The sequence below is a fragment of the Orycteropus afer genome, unplaced genomic scaffold (assembly GCF_000298275.1).
Source record: "Orycteropus afer afer isolate SDZICR_OR568_19922 unplaced genomic scaffold, OryAfe1.0 scaffold00247, whole genome shotgun sequence".
In the NCBI taxonomy this organism is placed as follows: domain Eukaryota; kingdom Metazoa; phylum Chordata; class Mammalia; order Tubulidentata; family Orycteropodidae; genus Orycteropus; species Orycteropus afer.
In genome coordinates this window covers 5083448-5102415 of record NW_006921834.1, presented here as the reverse complement: position 1 = coordinate 5102415, position 18968 = coordinate 5083448, and the positions used below count along the sequence as shown (strand labels likewise).

Below are 18968 nucleotides of genomic sequence, written 5' to 3'. Positions count from 1 at the left end.
CCACATCCTTGCCAACACTTGTTATGTTCTTTTTTCGGATAGTAGCCATTCTAGTAGATGTGAGGTGATGATAACTCATTGTGGTTTTCATTTGCCTTTCTCTCATGACTAAAGACACTGAGCATCTTTGTTGTTGTTTGCTGTCGAGTCGGACCTGACTCATAGCGACCCCTCCTTGATTGAGCATCTTAGCATGTGCTTATTTATAGCTATTTATATAGCTATAAGACATTTCTTTGGAGAAATGTCTGTTTAAGTCATTTGCCCATTTTTTTAATTGGGTTGTGTCTTTTGCTCTGGAGTTGTAGTTCTTACCTATTCTGAATATTAAATTCCTATCAGATAGATAGCTACCACATACTTTCTTCCATTATGTACATTTTTAAAAATTTAATTAAGTCCAATTTATCTGTTTTTGCTTTTGTTGCTTGTCCTTTTGCTAACATACCTAGGAATCCATTGTAAAAATCAAGATCTTGAAGCTTTACCCCTATGTTTTTTCTTCTTGAGAGTTTTATGATTCTAGTTCTTATATTTAGGTCATTGATCCATTTTGAATTAATTTTCATATATAGTATGATGTGTGAGACCAACATCAGTCTTATACATGTGGAGATCCCAGTTGTCCCAGCCCCATTTGTTGAAGGGACTGTTCTTCCTCCATTGAATGGAGTTGGCACCCTTGTCAAAAATCAGTTGGCCATAACTAATGGAGCTGTGGTAGCATAGTGCCTAAGGCACTTGACTGCTAACCAGAAGGCTGGCAGTTCAAACCCACCAGCCACTCCTCGGAAGGAAGGTTAGGCAATCTACTTCCGTAGTGATACTGCCTCGGCAATCTACTTCCGTAGTGATACTGCCTCGGAAACCCAAAGAGAGGTCACCATGAGTCAGGTCTGACTCGACGGCACATAACAACAACAATATGGGTGTTTTTCTGAATTCTGAATTCTATTCCATTGGTCTATATATAGATGTCTATCCTTTTGTCAGTACCACACTTTTTTATTAGAGTAGCTTTATAATATGTTTTGAAATCAGGAAGTGTGAAGGATTTTTTGTTGTTCTTCTTTTTCAAGATTGTTTTAGCTATTCAGAGTCCCTTGCACTTCCATATAAATCTAAACATTAGCTTTTCCATTTCTGCAAAAAAGGTTGTTGGAATTTTGTGAGGGATTGCATTGCTTTGGGTAGCATTGACATCATAACAGGATTATGTCTTTCAATCCATGAACACAGGATGTCTTCCCATTTATTTGGATCTTGTAGAAAATAAATTCTTAGGTGAATATTTAATGACATTCATGAGAGTGACACTTAGTAAAATTGTTGACACACTGCTTACAATATTTTTTCTCCTCAAGAAGCATAGCACAGTGCAAACAAAAGTGGTATCATAATGACAACTTTAAGTTTACTTAAAACTCAGGTTTTACAGGACTGATTCCTTCACACAACCATTAGTTACAAGTTTATGGTAGCACATCATTTGCTGAAACAACATGGGTTGTGACTGTTGTCATAGACAGTTTCTACCAGGCATCTGGCAGCTATTTATCCCATTGACAGGCATCACCACCTAACTGTCACTCTTGATTTCCTCTTAGCAACCAGAGTTCCCGCAGTATAAATATTTAATGGTCAGCCAGCCAGTGCTCATTATTGAGCACTTTCTATGTGTTCATCAGGAGCCAATGGGATAACAAATTCTTTACCAAATTAAGCAGGCTAACCTTTCTACATAGAAAACATTTTGATGGGTTTACATTAAAGGTGAAATATATATCAGGACTTGAATACTGCCCCTGCTTTCCCTAAAGTCACTCAGAAGAATGTTCCATCTGTAGATGCTTGGGTTATACTATAAACTTGGATTTTGCTTTACTGGGTCACTGTAGGGATTTTTTTTTTTTTTTTCAATTTCAGACCACTACATCTTCACTTTAGAAAAACAGGAAACCACAGAAAAATACATGAACACCACATTTATGGCCTACTATATCCATTTTAATCAATTCTCATCAAATCATTCTGTTTTATTATTGCTGTATATTAATTTGATATACAGACATACTGCAGAGAGATTGTGGGTTCAGTTCCAGACCACCACAATAAAGCAAATACCACAATAAAGTGAGTCATACAAAATGTTTTGGTTTCCCAGTATATATAAAAATTATGCTTACCGTATGCTGTAGTCTATTAAGGAGCTCTGGTGGCACAGTCCCTAAGATATTTTACTCCTAACCAGAAGGTTGGCGGTTCAAACCCACCAGCTTCTTCATGGAAGAAAGATGGGGCAATCTACTTCTGTAAAGATTTACCACCTTGGAAACCCAGTGGGGGTCACTGTGAGTTGGAATCAACTCAGTGGCAGTGGATTGTAGTCTTTTAAGTACACAATAGCATTATGAGAATGTTTGAAATATTGTGAGTATTAGCACAGTATCACACAGAGACATGACATGAGCACATGCTGTTGGAAAAATGGCACCAATAGATTTCTTCTACAGGGTTACCAAAAACCAAACCAAACTCACTGCCATCAAGCCTATTCTGACTCATAGTGACCCCCATTGGGTTTACGAGTGGGTAAATCTTTACGAAAATAGACTGCCCCATCTTCCTTCTGCAGAGCAGCTGGTGGGCTTGAACCTCCAACCTTCTGGTTGGTTAGCAATCAAATGCCTTAGGCACTACACCACCAGAGCTCCTTCACACAGGGTTGCCACAAACCTTCAATATGTTAAACACACACACATACAAACACAGTATCTGCAAAGCACAATAAAACGGGATGTGCTTGTATTACCAAATAGCTTTTATATATTAAGTACTTTTTATTATTTTTAATTCTGTCCTCAGACTGGTGCTTTCAAGATTTTCCTTAAATTCCTTTGAGTGTAAACTTGTTAGCTAAAGTAATAATTTATTAAGACAGTTTTAATCTCACCTGTGAAAACATAACAATATTTAGTGTGATTTACTCAGTTAGCCTAGAAAGAGGATCTTGACCTTATTGTCAGCACTAAAATTCATGGAATTTACTTTCTTATTGCATATTGTCACTGAAGTCTACAGGATTCAGAAGGCATTGGGGTACACAAGGTCAGGCAGAAAACTAGGAGACTGGTAACAGAAAGAAGATGTCATGTTTTCACTAAACAAGCTACAAATGTAAAAACGCTTATTACATCACTGATTATCATATTGAACAATCCGAGGGAAGCACCAAAGTCTCTAACAGGGAGAAAATCCCTACTAAACTCACTCCCGTGGCTCAGCTTTCAGGCCAACAATAGACAGGCCTGTATGGTGAGCAGTGACACCAGGGAGGTGCACACCCCTTAGAACAATCAACCATACCAGATCAAAAAGGTAGCATTTGCCCAGGGATAAAGCGCAGAAGGCTGCAAGGATAGGAAAGAAGGATGAATGGAAATGGTAAACAAAGGAGGAAGCGGGAAGAGTGCTGTTACATTGTGGGGATTGCAGTCAGTGACATGAAATAAAATGTGTATGGATTGTTGAATGGAAAACAAATTTGCTCTAAAACTTCCACCAAAATCACAATGAAAAACTTGAAAGGAGAATTCTTCATACAGAATTTTATACAAACATTAAAATTGGGAATTAGGAAGACTGTAACAATAGGGATAAGTCATGATGTTACATACTCTGATTTAACAACTTTTCAAAATACATACACATTTGGGAAAATCTAGAAAGGAAAATACATAAAAATTTTAGTTGTATGCAAGGTGGTGAGATTATGGATTTATTTTTATTTCCTGTATTATACTTTTGGTGATGTTCTGTTGCTTTTGTTATTTGAAAGAAGAAACCCTACAGCATTTATCTAGATTTGGTAAGACATATAATGTCAAATCAGGAATAATACTATATTTTCCAAATATAATACAACAAGTGATTTATTTTTTAAGCAAACATCTCAAACATACACATTCACATAACTGCTGGCCCTCTGAGAAGAGTCACATTGAGTGGTATTGCCATTGCTTAGAACATGTTTCAACTGCTCTCTTGAACAACATTTATTGAGTTGGTTTGGGGAACAAAGATGAGAACACTGGGCTTAGAGCTTCATTCAAATGGAAAATAAGATTTTCTTTCATCATGTGAGATGATCATGGGACATATGGGTAGTGATGTCCTCAGATGAAGAATTAACCAAGGCTGGCTCTTGAGGCTTCTTGGACATGTTGTATTTGAAAGTAATAATCAAGGTATTCTCCTTCTGTTATTTCTTTTTCTTATCCTCTGCTTCCCCTTCTTTAGGTTTTCACTGGAATTTTCACAGCAGAAATGTTCTTGAAGCTCATAGCCATGGACCCCTACTATTATTTCCAAGAAGGTTGGAACATTTTTGACGGATTTATTGTCTCCCTCAGTTTAATGGAACTGAGTCTAGCAGACGTGGAGGGGCTTTCAGTGCTGCGATCTTTCCGATTGGTATTCTATATTTCTCCAATTTCTTTTCACATCTCCTATCTTGCAACTACTAGCAAGAGTTTTGCATAAGTTAATTTGATGATTTAAAGGAAAAAAAAAATCGTTAGCTGTATTCTAGTCCTAATTCCAGTTGAGTATTTCTTTGGCTTAGCTATTAAAATCTTGAAAAGTTTTCTACTATAAATATCTAATCTAGAAGTCAGTTCACTAATTTTTGAGGTTTTTTTAGAAGTCAGTTTCTAAAGTTGATCAACAAACAAATCAGTTTTAAAAAGAAAGTAATGGTTAATCTAAAAGATGATGAAGAAGAAGGACTCCCGAGGTCTGTTCTAAGGTCTAATTTGGGTTTGCCAAACCAAGGTCTTTATCTGAATATCTCCTTGAAATGTCAAGAATTTCTCTTGTTCAAAGTTGACTTTTCTCATTTCTTCCATCATGGTAATCCTTTCCAGAAAATATAAATAAATAATGTTTAAAAAAATTATACTGAAATCAGTCATTAAATATTGGCTTTGTTTTCCATGTAGAGATACAACCTCAGAAACCCAAGGAGGGGACACTCTCAGTCAACTGATAGCAGTGAGAGTTTGGTTTCCATGTCATTAATTATGAAATAATTAATATAAGACTCCTAAGAAGGATTTTTTTTTTTACTAATGTATTTAAAGATGTTAATGTTCAAACTATTACACATTACTCTCTGAAAGAATAGTTAATGATGTCCCGAAAATATTTTCCCATAAACATAGGCCTAAGTGATGTCCTGATTAAGTCCCTTAAGAAGCTGAGTTACTTTGGGGGGTATCCCACTAAAACAAAGCTCATACTGCTTCCCTGGCATCAGACCTGGCTTGGATTTTGTCTCCCCCTGTTGGGAAAATACCAGAGTGCTTTCAACTGGAAGTATTTAAGGTGTCTTCTCCCCCACATTGGAAGAGTAGTCAGATTTAAGAAAGAGAATTTGAATAGAATTCAACTATAAAACAGAGGTCTCACTCAGTTCAAGCCACAGATAACATCTGCCAAGTTTCCAGAACCTCTGCTTACCACTCTTTGGTCAAGTTCCAACTCATAGTGGACTTTTTCAGAGTATTTCTTATTATCTAGAAGATAAGAAAGAATTCAGAGATAGAAACCTTAGCATCATTATTCTTAATAAATTGAAACCCAACACTACCGCCACTGCCATTGAATCAATTCCCACTCATAGTGACCCCCATTGGGTTTCCAAGGCGATAAATCTTTATAGAAGTAGATTGCCCCATCTTTCTTCTGCAGAGTGGCTGGTGGTTTAAACCACCAATGTTCTGGTTAGCAGTGAAATGCCTTAGGTGCTGCACAACCAGAGCTTCTTAGTAAGTTAAAAGCCAATCATAAAAGGTAAAAAACATGAATGGCCCAGATATACACATGGGGCCCTTAGTAAACCTTGAACTCTCAGATAAGACTCAGGTATTCAATAGGAAAAAATAAGTCAGTGCTGTTGCCTTCTACCAAAGTTCTATTATAGAATGTGTTAGATACTTAACTTAGGACATCTGATGATGATCTCATTATTGTCACCCCTTGGCCAAGCTACCCTGGGTTTACACATTGTAATTCTCAGGCTGGTAGCCAAGACCTTACAATCATTCATTACAGAATACGGAAATTTCAGGATTAACAGGTACCAAAAAGTTCTGTCCTTTGAATTAGTATCAGTTCTGTCCTTTCCATAAGATGTTTGATATATAAGCAGCTGCCCCTGTTTGGGACTTAGGCCTTTCCTCTGGGTTAGTCCAAGCACATCACAAAGTTTCTTATCAACTATTATTTATTGGGAAGCAGAAAGGGAGATTATTCAGAACTTCTGAAAACTTTTTAAAGAGACAGTTTTTTGTTTCTTTTTCTTTTTTTTTTTTTTTTCACTGCCCTTACCACACTGGTCTTTTAGTTCCCCACAAATCATCTTTTCCTTGATGTGCCCCTTAAGAAGTGAAGGGGAAATTAGTAAGAAAGAGATAGGTTTGCATATAGGCTTTTAAAAAGTAGATTGGCTCAGAGATTATACAGAGGAATATGGGCAGTATTCTTGGTTTCTAGTTCTCTGTTTTCACATACTATAAAATTAAGGAGCTCTGGTGGTGTAGTGCCTAAGGCATTTGACTGCTAACCAGAAGAAACACTGGGCAATCTACTTCTGTAAAGATTTACTGCCTCAGAAAGCCAAAGGGGGGGTCTCTATGAGTCAAAATTGACTCACTGGCAATGAATTTATGAAATTAATCAGTTTTTCCCTTCTGTGTCAGTTTTGCCCCTGTTTAGTTGAAGATACTGTGAGAAACTCCTGGGAATTTCCCAAGGGTGTTCAAGAAATTTAAATTGATCTTACTTATGTTGTGTGTTTTATTTCAGCCATTTGGTGAGAAAATGGATTGTCATTTGGTTTTTCTTTGGGTTCTTTTCATCTGTAGCTCCGAGTCTTCAAATTGGCCAAGTCTTGGCCCACCCTGAACATGCTGATCAAGATTATTGGAAATTCAGTGGGTGCCCTGGGCAACCTGACCCTGGTGTTGGCCATTATTGTCTTCATCTTTGCCGTGGTGGGGATGCAACTCTTTGGAAAGAACTACAAAGAGTGTGTCTGCAAGATCAACCAAGACTGTGAACTCCCTCGCTGGCACATGCATGACTTTTTTCATTCCTTCCTCATTGTCTTTCGTGTGTTGTGCGGGGAGTGGATCGAGACCATGTGGGACTGCATGGAGGTAGCAGGCCAGGCCATGTGCCTCATTGTCTTTATGATGGTCATGGTTATTGGCAACTTGGTGGTTAGTATTCATTTGTAGATCTCTTTTTTTTTTTTTTTTTTTTGCCTTGAACATCCTACCCTTGGCCCAGAAGCCCAGTCTGCTCAGTCCTTCTACTACCTTACATGGCTGTGTTGGCTTTTATTCTTCCTTGGCTCAGAAACCCTAAGGTACAAATGAAAGAGAAGAGATTGACATTTATAGAGTGCTTACTGTATCATAACCTCCACAACTTGCCAACCCTTTTTCATAGTTAAGAAAATAACACTCAGCAAAGTTAGTGACTTTCTAAAGGTCATGCATCTGATAAATATGTTTGAACCTAGATTTGCCTGACTGCAAAATCTGTGCTCTTTCTACTTAAAATTTCCTTCATCTCAACCTTGGCCCGATTGACAGTTTGAGCCTGATAATTCTTTGCTATGGGGACTATTCTATGCCTTGTAGGATGTTTAGAAGCATCCCTGACCTCTACTTGCTACATTCATTTGCACCCCACCCAAGTTGTGATAACCAAAAATGTCTACAGACATTGCCAGAAGGCCCTTGTGGGATGAAATTACCCCATCCATTGAGAACCACTGATCTTTAGAGTATTCTTTAGTTTGTATAAATGGCAAATCACTTTCTTGCTGTACTCTGACCTGTCAGCCTGCTGCCTTCTGCCTCTGTATATAGAACAGTTACCAAAAGGAATTTTAACACCTTGCTTCCTGAAATGTGATCTGAAGACCAGCAGCAGTGAGATCACCTGGGAGTGTGTTAGAAATGCAGAGCCTCAGGCCCCACCCCAGATCTACCGAATCTGAATCTGCATTTGTAACAAAACCCCCAGGAGATTCATCTGTACACTGAAGCTGGGAAAACACTGATCTTATGGATCAGACCTCCAAATTCTCCTTATAGGTGTGGAGCAAGGAGGGCTGGAGGAAGGCAAACTCAGATGATTCTGCTCAAGCTGGTCCGCATTAGTTCCCATCTCTTTTCTTTTGCAAAGAAGCTGACCAGCATGGCCACCCTATTCTTTCGTCTCACCTGTAGTCTTTCTTTAATCCTTCCCCTTCTCCATTCTCAACCACCTTTCCCTCAGTCTGATCCCTCCAGTCCTTTCACTCCTTCAGTAAATGCATCTGTTGCCTTTTGGTACACAGTGTGATCAACCCTGACCTTGCCACCTGACCTTCAGTCTCCTGTTCTCGGTTATCTCAAGTGCATCTTCCCATGACTGTCTACACATACATGAAGGACATGACAAAAATCAACTTTATAATTTTTGCTCCCAGTGGCACCTTCCAGTTTCTCTTCTGCTCAGTCCCTCTGCCCATTAAGGCTCTAGAAACCTGACTTTGGAGTCTTTTTCATCTGTTTTCTCTCCTCTCCTGGCAAATACCTGATGTGTCTTAAATGCATCTTTTTTTTTTTTTTCTTTTCATTTCTCTTTCTTCATAGTGTTCATAAGATTTGCCCCTTCCTTTCCATTTCTATAACACATCCAGTGTCTCTAAAAGGGTGGGCTAAAACCCACCTGCATCACAATTACCTGAATCACACTCGATAAAAGAGGCCAAGTCCCAGTCCCTGCACCAGAGCAACTGAATCAGAATCTCTTCAGGTGAGGTCAAGGAAATAGGCGTTTTTAATTAGCGCTCCCTCCAGGAGGTTCTTATGCACACACAAGTTTAAGTTACATGCATGTCACAGCCTTCTAACTTCTAGGCTTGCCTGCTAAAAGTAGCTAAGTAGGAATGACTTCCTCAGATCTCTGTCATCTCTATTGCTCAAGAACCAATAGTGGATCCAATTAAACAAAATTCAAATTCCTCAGCCTACTCTTCAGAGCCTCTTCAACTCACTGCCATTTTACTAATCATCTTCCTTTTTTACTTCTACAAATGGCCTGGGTGATCCAAATGCATATGTTTCATTTATTCTTTCCATCTCTCCCACTCTGAACATACAAATATCTCTACCTAAAATGTATGCCTTACTCTTCTTCAGAAGTGTGACAAAGTAAGGGCCAAGGGTAAATCCAGGAGTGAGCACCTCTCCCACTTTTCAAAAGTAAGTCTTAATAAAAATTGATCTTAATGTCCAAAGTAGTAAAATAGGAAATTAAAACAAACTAAATAAAGCTTGTATGTGATGACACTTGGCTATGTAACAGAGCACAGAAGTCACCATCACTGTCCTAAAGCTATTTTATTTTTATAAATGTATGGGAAACAAAATTTATATTTTTTATTGTTATAAAACTTTATATAACATTTGCCAATTCAAAGAAAATTAATTGTTAAGATGACATCAGATACAAATTAGTTTCACCTTCTTGACTTGTTGTATGACAGTGTGGCTCTCTCCAAGCCTAATTTCTTTCTAATATGGTCTTGTAAGGCATCTCCTGTTCATGAACACATGACATCTGTGCCCTCTTTGATCCACCCCAACAATCCATATCTGCCTTTTTTCATTTTTAGAGCATTTTCTTCCAAAACGGATATAGCGTTTGTTTTTTCTGATTATAAAAGAAGTAATAGATTTAGATATATATATATATATGTATATGTATATGTATATGTATATGTATATGTATGTATGTATAATACTATAAAAGAACCATAAAAAGAGGTGCTGAACTCCTTATATTACAACCAAACCAAACATAATGCGCACCTAGTAACATGGACCAAACACTATGTGGGCCAAACAAAACACAACAGAAACTCAAGTCAGTGGATAAGCTCTGTGGGGTACCAGTTTGCAGCCTCTAATGTAGTAGATAATTTTCCAGATACCATTTAACATTCACTCTCCTTTTTCCTAATCCTGCTGGTACAGGTGCTGAACCTGTTTCTGGCCTTGCTCCTGAGCTCCTTCAGTGCAGACAACCTGGCAGCCACAGATGATGATGGGGAAATGAACAATCTACAGATCTCCGTTATCAGGATCAAGAAGGGTGTGGCTTGGACCAAACTGAAAGTGCATGCCTTCATGCAGGCCCACTTCAAGCAGCGTGAGGCTGATGAAGTGAAACCTCTGGATGAACTGTATGAAAAGAAGGCCAACTGCATCGCCAACCACACTGGTGCAGACATCCATCGGAACGGCGACTTCCAAAAGAATGGCAATGGCACGACCAGCGGCATTGGCAGCAGCGTGGAGAAGTACATCATTGATGAGGATCACATGTCCTTCATCAACAACCCCAACCTGACTGTGCGGGTGCCCATTGCTGTTGGCGAGTCTGATTTTGAGAACCTCAACACAGAGGATGTCAGCAGCGAGTCAGATCCTGAAGGCAGCAAAGATGTAAGATCCTAGGGACCTAGAACCTAGAAACCAACCTTGATCGTGTGAGAGCAGATGAGGCTCTATCAGCCCTGGGAACTGATTCAGCGGTGGGCTTGGAAGAAAAATTTTGGAGTAGCCAGTTCATTTTGAGAACCCACCCCATCACCTCAGTATCATTCTAGGTGACCTAGATTACCATGGTGGGTGGACTTTTATTTAATTGGATTAATTCTCCATCACTTTGGATCCTCTGAATCAGAGGAGGAGTAAACGCTGAAGTACTTCCCTGTCATTGATCTGTCTGAGCAATATCCCTGAGACCAGCCTATGGCCACGTTTAGTTTAGGGTGGGACACTGTCATCTGTGAGTGGGTTTTAATGTTATACTCCCCTCCTGAGAGAAGTTTTGAGGGCCATGTGGTAATTGTTAGGAGTCCTTGTGGTGCAGTGGTGAAGCATTCAGCTACTAACCAAAGGTCCTAACCTCCCGCCACTCCGTGGGAGAAAGATGTAGCAGTCTGTTTCTGTAAAGATTTCAACCTTGGAAACCCTGTGGGGGCAATTCTACTCTGTCCTACAGGGTTGCTGTGCGTCAGAATCAACTCCACAGGAATGGGTTTGGATTTTTGGGGGTGGTAATTGTTTGCCCACCATGAGCTGGATGATGGTGAGTTGTAAGAAGAATTATAACTAGTACATCGTCCCTGTTGAGGTGGTGGTATCAGTTTGGAGTAGAGGTACTATGGTAGTTATTTTCTGTCCCTTTTCCTTGTGTATCTAGAAACTAGATGATACGAGCTCCTCTGAGGGAAGCACCATCGATATCAAACCAGAAGTAGAAGAAGTGCCTGTGGAACAGCCTGAGGAATACTTGGATCCAGACGCCTGCTTCACAGAAGGTGAAGGGGGAGAGGAGAGGGGATGTACACATGGCACTTGTACTGCTTACGGACACATTTCTGCCAGGGTTAATGGCTGGATGAGAGCAAAATGGGCTCAGTGGCCAACTTGAAGAACTTTGTTCCCCACTCCACCACTTTGAAGGAAGTTATTATTGCTTCCCCTGTTTGATTATGAAATTTCTGTTCCCAGACTTTTCCTTGTCTGTTTTCTCTTGGCATCAGCCCAAAGACTTCTATTTTAGAAAGGCCTAGTCTACCGTGGCTCTGCCTACCTCCTGACTCCCCTTTCACGCCCCCTCTCACTGCTTCTTTGTAGGAGATCTTCCCAACTCCAGAGGGCCTTGCCCTGTTAGCCTTGCAGCAGAGCCTCAGCCCTGCCACCCTCTCCGTGTCTGACTCAGACATTCTGATTCAGCCACAGTGCTCCAGGCTGTGTGGTGGGGCAGCACGTGGTGGGGCCCGGGAGATGGAGGAGAGGGCAGGTCTGGGCAGGGCACACTTGCCACAGTCTGACCTGCCTCTCCCGCTGCTGCCAGGTTGTGTCCAGCGGTTCAAGTGCTGCCAGGTCAACATTGAGGAAGGGCTAGGCAAGTCCTGGTGGATCCTACGGAAAACCTGCTTCCTCATCGTGGAGCACAATTGGTTTGAGACCTTCATCATCTTCATGATCCTGCTCAGCAGTGGCGCCCTGGTGAGGCCCAGGGGAGAGTATTGATGAGGGATTGGCTGGGAAAGGGTTAATGGAAACTAGTGGGGAAAGACTGGATGGGGCCCAAGCCCAGTGTCTCTGAAAACACTGATTGGCTGTGATCCCATGGGTAATGGTCTATTAAAAGAGCTTTGGGCTGGTGTTTTGAGTCTTTGAGATTAGAGTTCATACTTGTCCACATCCTAATCTTCTTTAGGCTCAGCATGACCCCTCTCAGGCATGAGACCCCCTTTTTATCAGGATGAGCACACAGGTTACCAAGTGTCCACAGTGCCTAATTTGCCCCATTCTAAGCAGCTCCCTAAAATGAACTTCTTCCCCTTACCTAACACCCAAAAATCTTACTTTTTCTGTTAGTGTTCCCCTACCCAGTTTTCCCTCACACCTTTCTGGATTTAGAGAAGCCATGGATTAGCAAGTCTTCAGAGATTAGAGCTGTCAGGTCTCTGATACAAAGGTTCCTTATATTCACATTGTTCTAAATGTGAATTAGTCAGCTAGGCATATGGGGCACAGAACACACAGGCTCCTCCCTACCAAGACTAATTATCTTGGTATTTGCTTTTGCTTTGAGCTGGTTTATAACCAAGGTCATCTGGCCAGAGTCTGATGTGAAGGAGCTCTTTGCTGGTTGAGGAGATTTGAGGGCAGCCAGGACTAAAGACACCACACATTTTCTCTTTTAATTAAGGGAAAGGTGGAAGATGCAGAATTCTGAAATTATCTTTAAAGAAGGAGGGCATATTCATGTGGATATGGAATCAAAGGTTAATCTGGAAGGAAAAATAAATAAATAAATACCAAGGAAGAAAACCAAAATTCAGTGTTAAAGATCGCAGCAGTGCCTTGAGAGGTTTCACCGGCTTGTGAGGAAGAATAGGAGAAACTGAGAAGGGCAGTAACGTGTAGTAAAGAGAGCCCAAGGATAGAGAAGATGGTTTCCCCGAGAGGATGGTGGGAACTCAGGGAAAGGTTTATGCAGGAAGGTGTCAAGATTAAAGTAGGAGGCACAAAAGGTAGTTTGGTAGCAATTGATCTGAGCAAAGAGGAGCCAGACTGTCCTACCTACCCCTGGGCCATTGATTGCATCAACAAGTGTTCACTCAACACTTACTGCTGAAAGCATGATCTCTGCCCTTGAGCAAAGGGAAGATCAGACTAAGGCAAGTGACTGGAGAATGGTGTTTTATTATTGTTGCCAAAATTATTCTTCAAACCTAACATAATGTAAAATAACAGAGAGCATGCCTATCTTTTGAGTCTGCTCTTCCTATCTCTACAAAGAAGAATAAAAGTAGCAGTGAAACTAATGTTTTGAACATCTTTACTGCTCACCTTGGACAGTTATAATTTATTTGCCATAATAAATAAACAGGAGGTACTTGTTTCAGGACATGAAGACTATAATAGCATAGTAGGCATGAGATGTAAGAATAACTAAGTGAAGACACAGTTAACACGTCCAAGAGAAGACTAGAATGTGGTTAGGAAACTTCAGAGGGAAGGCATTAGAGCCCTAGTGGCATGAAGATCTGTCTTGGACAAGTCACATATCTTGGGTTATAGAATGGATTTCTGAGAAATGAAGTTAGGAGAAACCAATGTGTAAGCTGTGGCTTTTTTTAATAGAGCAGAGGGGTATGTTTGTACCAAGAGCCTGAGAAGGACTGTGGAGCCCATGACTTCTGCCCCTACTGCCCAGTGATGAGACTGGAGCATCTGATGTTTGTGCGCCTCCATTCTGGAAGATGAGGCTATAGGCAGCCCATTTCTGTCCCTCCTTCGGGAATTGTCCAGAGCTGACACCTCCTATTGCTTGACAGAGGGCTTTCTTTCATCTCCACATTTTTTTCACAAGCCTTGGGAATTCTGCCCTCTAAGCACCACACCTGTGCAGTCCACCACTGTGCAACTGGGAAACCCATCTCTTCCTATCAGAGAATTACTTCATTCAGGAAGACCAGGGAAAGAAAATAGTACCAAGAATTCCCTCACCTGAGTGTCTCCCATCTCTGTGGCCCTAGGGCTGTGCTGTCAAGGGGCTGAGAATAGGAAAGATTTTGTTGAATGAAAAACATTTGTAATGTTGGCATGCATGTGGAGAAATTGGAACCTTTCTATATTGTTCATGGGAATGTAAAATGATGCAGCCACTTTAGAAAACATTGTGACTGTTCCCCAAATGGTTAAACATAGCGTCACCATATGATCCAGTAATTCCACTCCTAGGTACACTCAAGAGAAATGAAAACATATATCCACAAACTTATACATGAATGTTCATAGCAACATTATTCACAAAAGTAGAAACAACACAAATGTCTACCAACTGATGTAGGTTAAACAAAATATGGTACAGTATATCCATACAGTGGCTATTCAGCCATAAAAAGAAATGAAATACTGGTTCATGCTACAGCATGGATGATTTTGAAAACATTATGCTGAGTTAAAGAAGCCAGTCACAAAGGGCCACGTATTACATGATTCCATTTGTATGAAATGTCCAAAATAGGCAAATCTCTAGAGACACACAGTAGATTAGTGCTTGCCTAAGTCTAGAGGAGATGGGGACATGGGGAGTGACAGCTGCTCCATTTTTGGATGATTGTGGTGATAGATGCACTAAATATACTAGATATTTACTAAAATATCTGACTATACTAAATCCACTGACTTCAGCTGGGTGAATTGTATGATACATGAATCATATCTCATTAACAGTTTTGGGAAAAAATAAGCAGCAGGGGAGTAAATTGAAAGAGACAGGAAGCTGATGATAGGCCAGCCCCAGGTAGGAGGAGGTGCCCAAAGTGGAAGTGCTTCCAGTATTGCTTGCTTGGTTTTAGGCACTATACGCAGCTGCTGCTTCTCTTTCAGGCCTTCGAGGACATCTACATTGAGCAGAGAAAGACCATTCGTACCATCCTGGAATATGCTGACAAAGTCTTCACCTATATCTTCATCCTGGAGATGTTACTTAAGTGGACAGCCTATGGCTTCGTAAAGTTCTTCACCAATGCCTGGTGCTGGCTGGACTTCCTCATTGTGGCTGTACGTGTCCTGCTTTCTACTTCCACCCCTTTTAGTTGGAAAACAGAAACAGGGATTTTTCTTCCTCTAATGGCCGGAGGAGCCTGAGACCCAGGTTATAGGATAAGATGTAGGTGTAAGTTTGGGTAAAGCTCCTTTCAGAGCACTCAGATCTTAATATGGGAAAGGGGAGCACTGACATCCCTGCATTTGCTCCAGGGATTAACCAACCAACTCTAGTGGGTTTGTCTTAGAAGATTCAGAAATTAGGAATGGGAAGTATAATCATTGATCTCAAAATCCCATGTTACAATGCTGGGAGCAGGAAAGTTCTTGCCCTAAACTAGCCAGATGTCCTCTTTCTGCTGCCAAGAGGAGGAGTGAGAGAGTGAGGTGAGTGCTGCTGGGAGAGAGATGGTGATGGGTCTGTGTAGACTCTTCTGCTGACCATTCTCATGGACATTTCCATCTAACTCAAGTCCTGGTACCAGGCTAAGCTGAGCAAATCACTTAATCGGGGAGAGGGGGAGGGCTTTTCTTACCAAAATTAAGTTTAAAAGGCCCGACCGTTGTCATTTTAAGAAAGTAGTATTTTTAAAGTCGTCTTCCTACACATTGCAATATTCCATAGTTATGATCAAACTTGAGATAATCCTTTCTTCCAGGTTCCAAGACCATCTCTGAGACTTGGTGGCATTGCTCTCCATGTTATTTTTCAGGTTGGACACTTCAGCATCTCTAATTGTTTCTCACCCCACCAGCACGTGTTCCTTGTTGGCTTTACTAACAGTGATGACTGGCCTCTTATTCTGTATAATAACTACAGCTTTTTCCTTCCAGCCAAAATAACATTCTAAAGAAAGGGGAAATGGGAGTTGCAGGACCAGGGCTGGTGGAGAGTTCACTCCTGCTGAGGGCTGAGACGTACCAAGGAAGTGGCATGTTTGGAAGCTGGATTGGTGCATTTGGAATATAGGTTTATTGACTGTACTGTGAACTAACTATAGAGTGCCTCTGGAATCTAGATAGAGCAGAATGGAAATCTCTCTTTCAGGCAACAAGAGCCCAGTGCTGGGCACACGTAGTGATTTCTGCTCTAAATGCATTTGTTTCCCAACACAGTGTTTGAGATTTCTCTGGTTAATGGTTTCTTCCAAGAGCTGTCACCATCCTCCCATTTGTATCTCCTATTTCAGAAAGCAGGACTTTGGGAAATTGCCTAAATGGGGCGAGGAGGCCCTTAAAGTGAAGCAAAGGTATGGCCCCAGAGGGTACCAGCATGAGATCCTAGCAAGAGGTTTCAGTACTCCCTTCAGTAACTGTTGATACCTTGATGGCAGGACCTCTCACAGACAAAAAGCCTGATCTCTAAAACTTAAGGAATCCACTTGGGGTAAGACCCAGAGAACTAAAGTGAGACTGGGCCAGCTCTCTTTCTAGAGAACACAGGAAGTGCGTAGAGTCTTCATTTCACTGTAACTTCACGGGACCACTTAAAGTCATGTGGCACACCAGTGGAGTCCTAGAAGCCCACCTCATCTTCTGGACCTTCAGAGAACTTAGATACCTCCACGACCATTCCCAACTTCCCTAGAGAAACTGACTTGGAACAGATATTCCCACTATGACCTTTTCCTCCACCATCTACCCTAACCTGAACCACTCTCTTTCCCCTCTTTCTGGATTGAGCAACCCCAGAATTCAAGAGTATTGATCAGGTATCCCACCTTCCTCCAGTACCAAAAGAGCTGCTGAAAGCATTAACATCCTACGCATCACTATTTATTTAGCAAACATTTTTTGTCACATATAATAGGGGTAAAAAGCTTAATACAGGCATGTAGCCAACTGACAATGATCAATAAATCCCTCTAGCCTTTGAGAGTCTCTGGATTCTTACATTACAATGAGGCCTGACACTGGCTCCTGAAAATGCCTGTCTTGTATCAATTGTTAGGAAACAATATAAACTGAACACCACTCTCTGTGTAGAACTGTCCTAGGAGCCATGGAGCATTACAGAGGGACGGGGAGGCGTGGTCCCAGCTCTTGGGGAGCTTACACTAGCTTGCAAGGCAACTCTGGCCTGATCCTAGGCTTGTGATCCAGCATTCTGAGACTGCGGCCCTCCCAGGAACCTCCTTCTGTCAACTTCTTGTCTCAAACATTACAGCTCATTTATTCTGCACTTAACAATGTTTCCTGAGCACCCACAACATAGAAAGCCTCCTGCCAGGTGTTGTGGAGAATAGAGAGTCAGGCAGGGGCACTTCTCTCTAAGAGCTGAAAAGATGAGACACATGCCCAGACAGCCACAACATGAAAGCAGAGTGTGCTAAGAGCTGACAGCCCCAGCTACTGTGGTGTCCATCCCAGTGGTTGCACTAGTTGCTACTTTCTTGCAGATGCAAAATAAGACTTGGACTTTCACCTGAATAGCTGGAACTATCAGAATCTTTGCTGCCCATTTGTGTAAAAGATTTAGTTTCTTTGGTTTTTTAGAACATAAAACAGGTGTAAATGTTAGGTCCTAATTTAGTACACCATCTCCACCAGATTCTCCCCCTCCCATCTCATCCACTGTTTGTTTGATGTCTAAATGTTATTCATCACCATGTTAGTTTACCTGGTGGATTTTAATTCTTGTTTCCCTTTAACAGCTGCTAGTGGTACCACCTAGAATCATAGGGATGATCCAGGCAACTTCCACGGTTAATTCTCTTTCTTTCTAAGCCATATGAGTTCCCATCCAGTGGCTACGTTTTATTTTGCTCAGGTCTTTGACTGCACTGAAGATAATGGCCAATAAAAGAACTTTGTCATCTCTTCCTCGAGGAAATTTACCCCACCGTATCCAGGAGCTCTGGTAGCATAGTGCCTAAGGCACTTGACTGCTCACCAGAAGGCTGGCGGTTCAAACCCACCAGCCACTCCTCGGAAGGAAGGTTGGGCAATCCTACTTCCGTAGTGATACTGCCTCGGAAGCCCAAGGAGGGGTCGCTATGAGTCGGGGCTGACTCGACGGCAAACAACAACAACAACAACATCCTGGAGTGAGCTGACATTTCCGTTCTGGGGATCTTTGAGATACCGCTCACCTCATCATGAATTCAGACTAATGGAAATATTCTCATACCATTTTGAATAAGTCACCCAGTGTCTTTACCTTTTTTTCCATGCCTGCAGACATAGGTACCTTGAATTTTGACTTCTCTTCAACTCTTTGTCTTTTAGGTTTTGGTTCTTTCCATAAAACATACTTTAAGCAGTGCTCTGAGTACCCAGTGAGGGTTTAACATGGAGACTCAGAGGATTATGAGAGACCTCTGAGCTGCTAATGTACAACCCAGTTAGAACCTTGATGGGTCGGGCCTTGGTTGATGTCAACCGGATTGATTAGTTGAGCAATAGGTTACCTCTCAGCAAGACTTAGAGCCATCTGGCCCACAGCATTCTCCAAGTTGGCCTTCACATTTCCACCACCCTTCTCCCACCCATCCTGAAAATCTGGGTCTCCTTGCCTGATATGGGGACTACAGCCACTTGAAGCCTATTATGTAATGTTTGGCAGCCCTTACTTGCCATAGTTTCACCAGATGAAACTGACTTAGGGGTCTTTCGAACCCATGTACTTCTTTGGGACACGCTAGCTTATCTTAGATGCACCTATTAAGGTCTCACTGAGAGTCTGGCAGATTTAGAATATTTGGGTTAGGAGTTCAATGCATTTGCCAATAGTAGGCAAAAGACACTTCCATAAGGATTCTCACTGAT

General features: G+C 41.3%; 1 protein-coding gene across 1 annotated transcript in view; it reads left to right on the top strand.

Annotated features, from left to right (window-relative positions):
- Positions 1-18968, top strand: part of SCN8A (sodium voltage-gated channel alpha subunit 8) — a 138775-nt gene that overhangs the window by 81182 nt on the left and 38625 nt on the right. The window contains exons 14-19 of the mRNA XM_042782139.1: positions 4300-4473; positions 6927-7283; positions 10098-10568; positions 11332-11449; positions 11989-12143; positions 15042-15215. Coding sequence (XP_042638073.1) covers positions 4300-4473; positions 6927-7283; positions 10098-10568; positions 11332-11449; positions 11989-12143; positions 15042-15215 — 1449 coding nt within the window. The remainder of the gene's footprint in view (positions 1-4299; positions 4474-6926; positions 7284-10097; positions 10569-11331; positions 11450-11988; positions 12144-15041; positions 15216-18968) is intronic.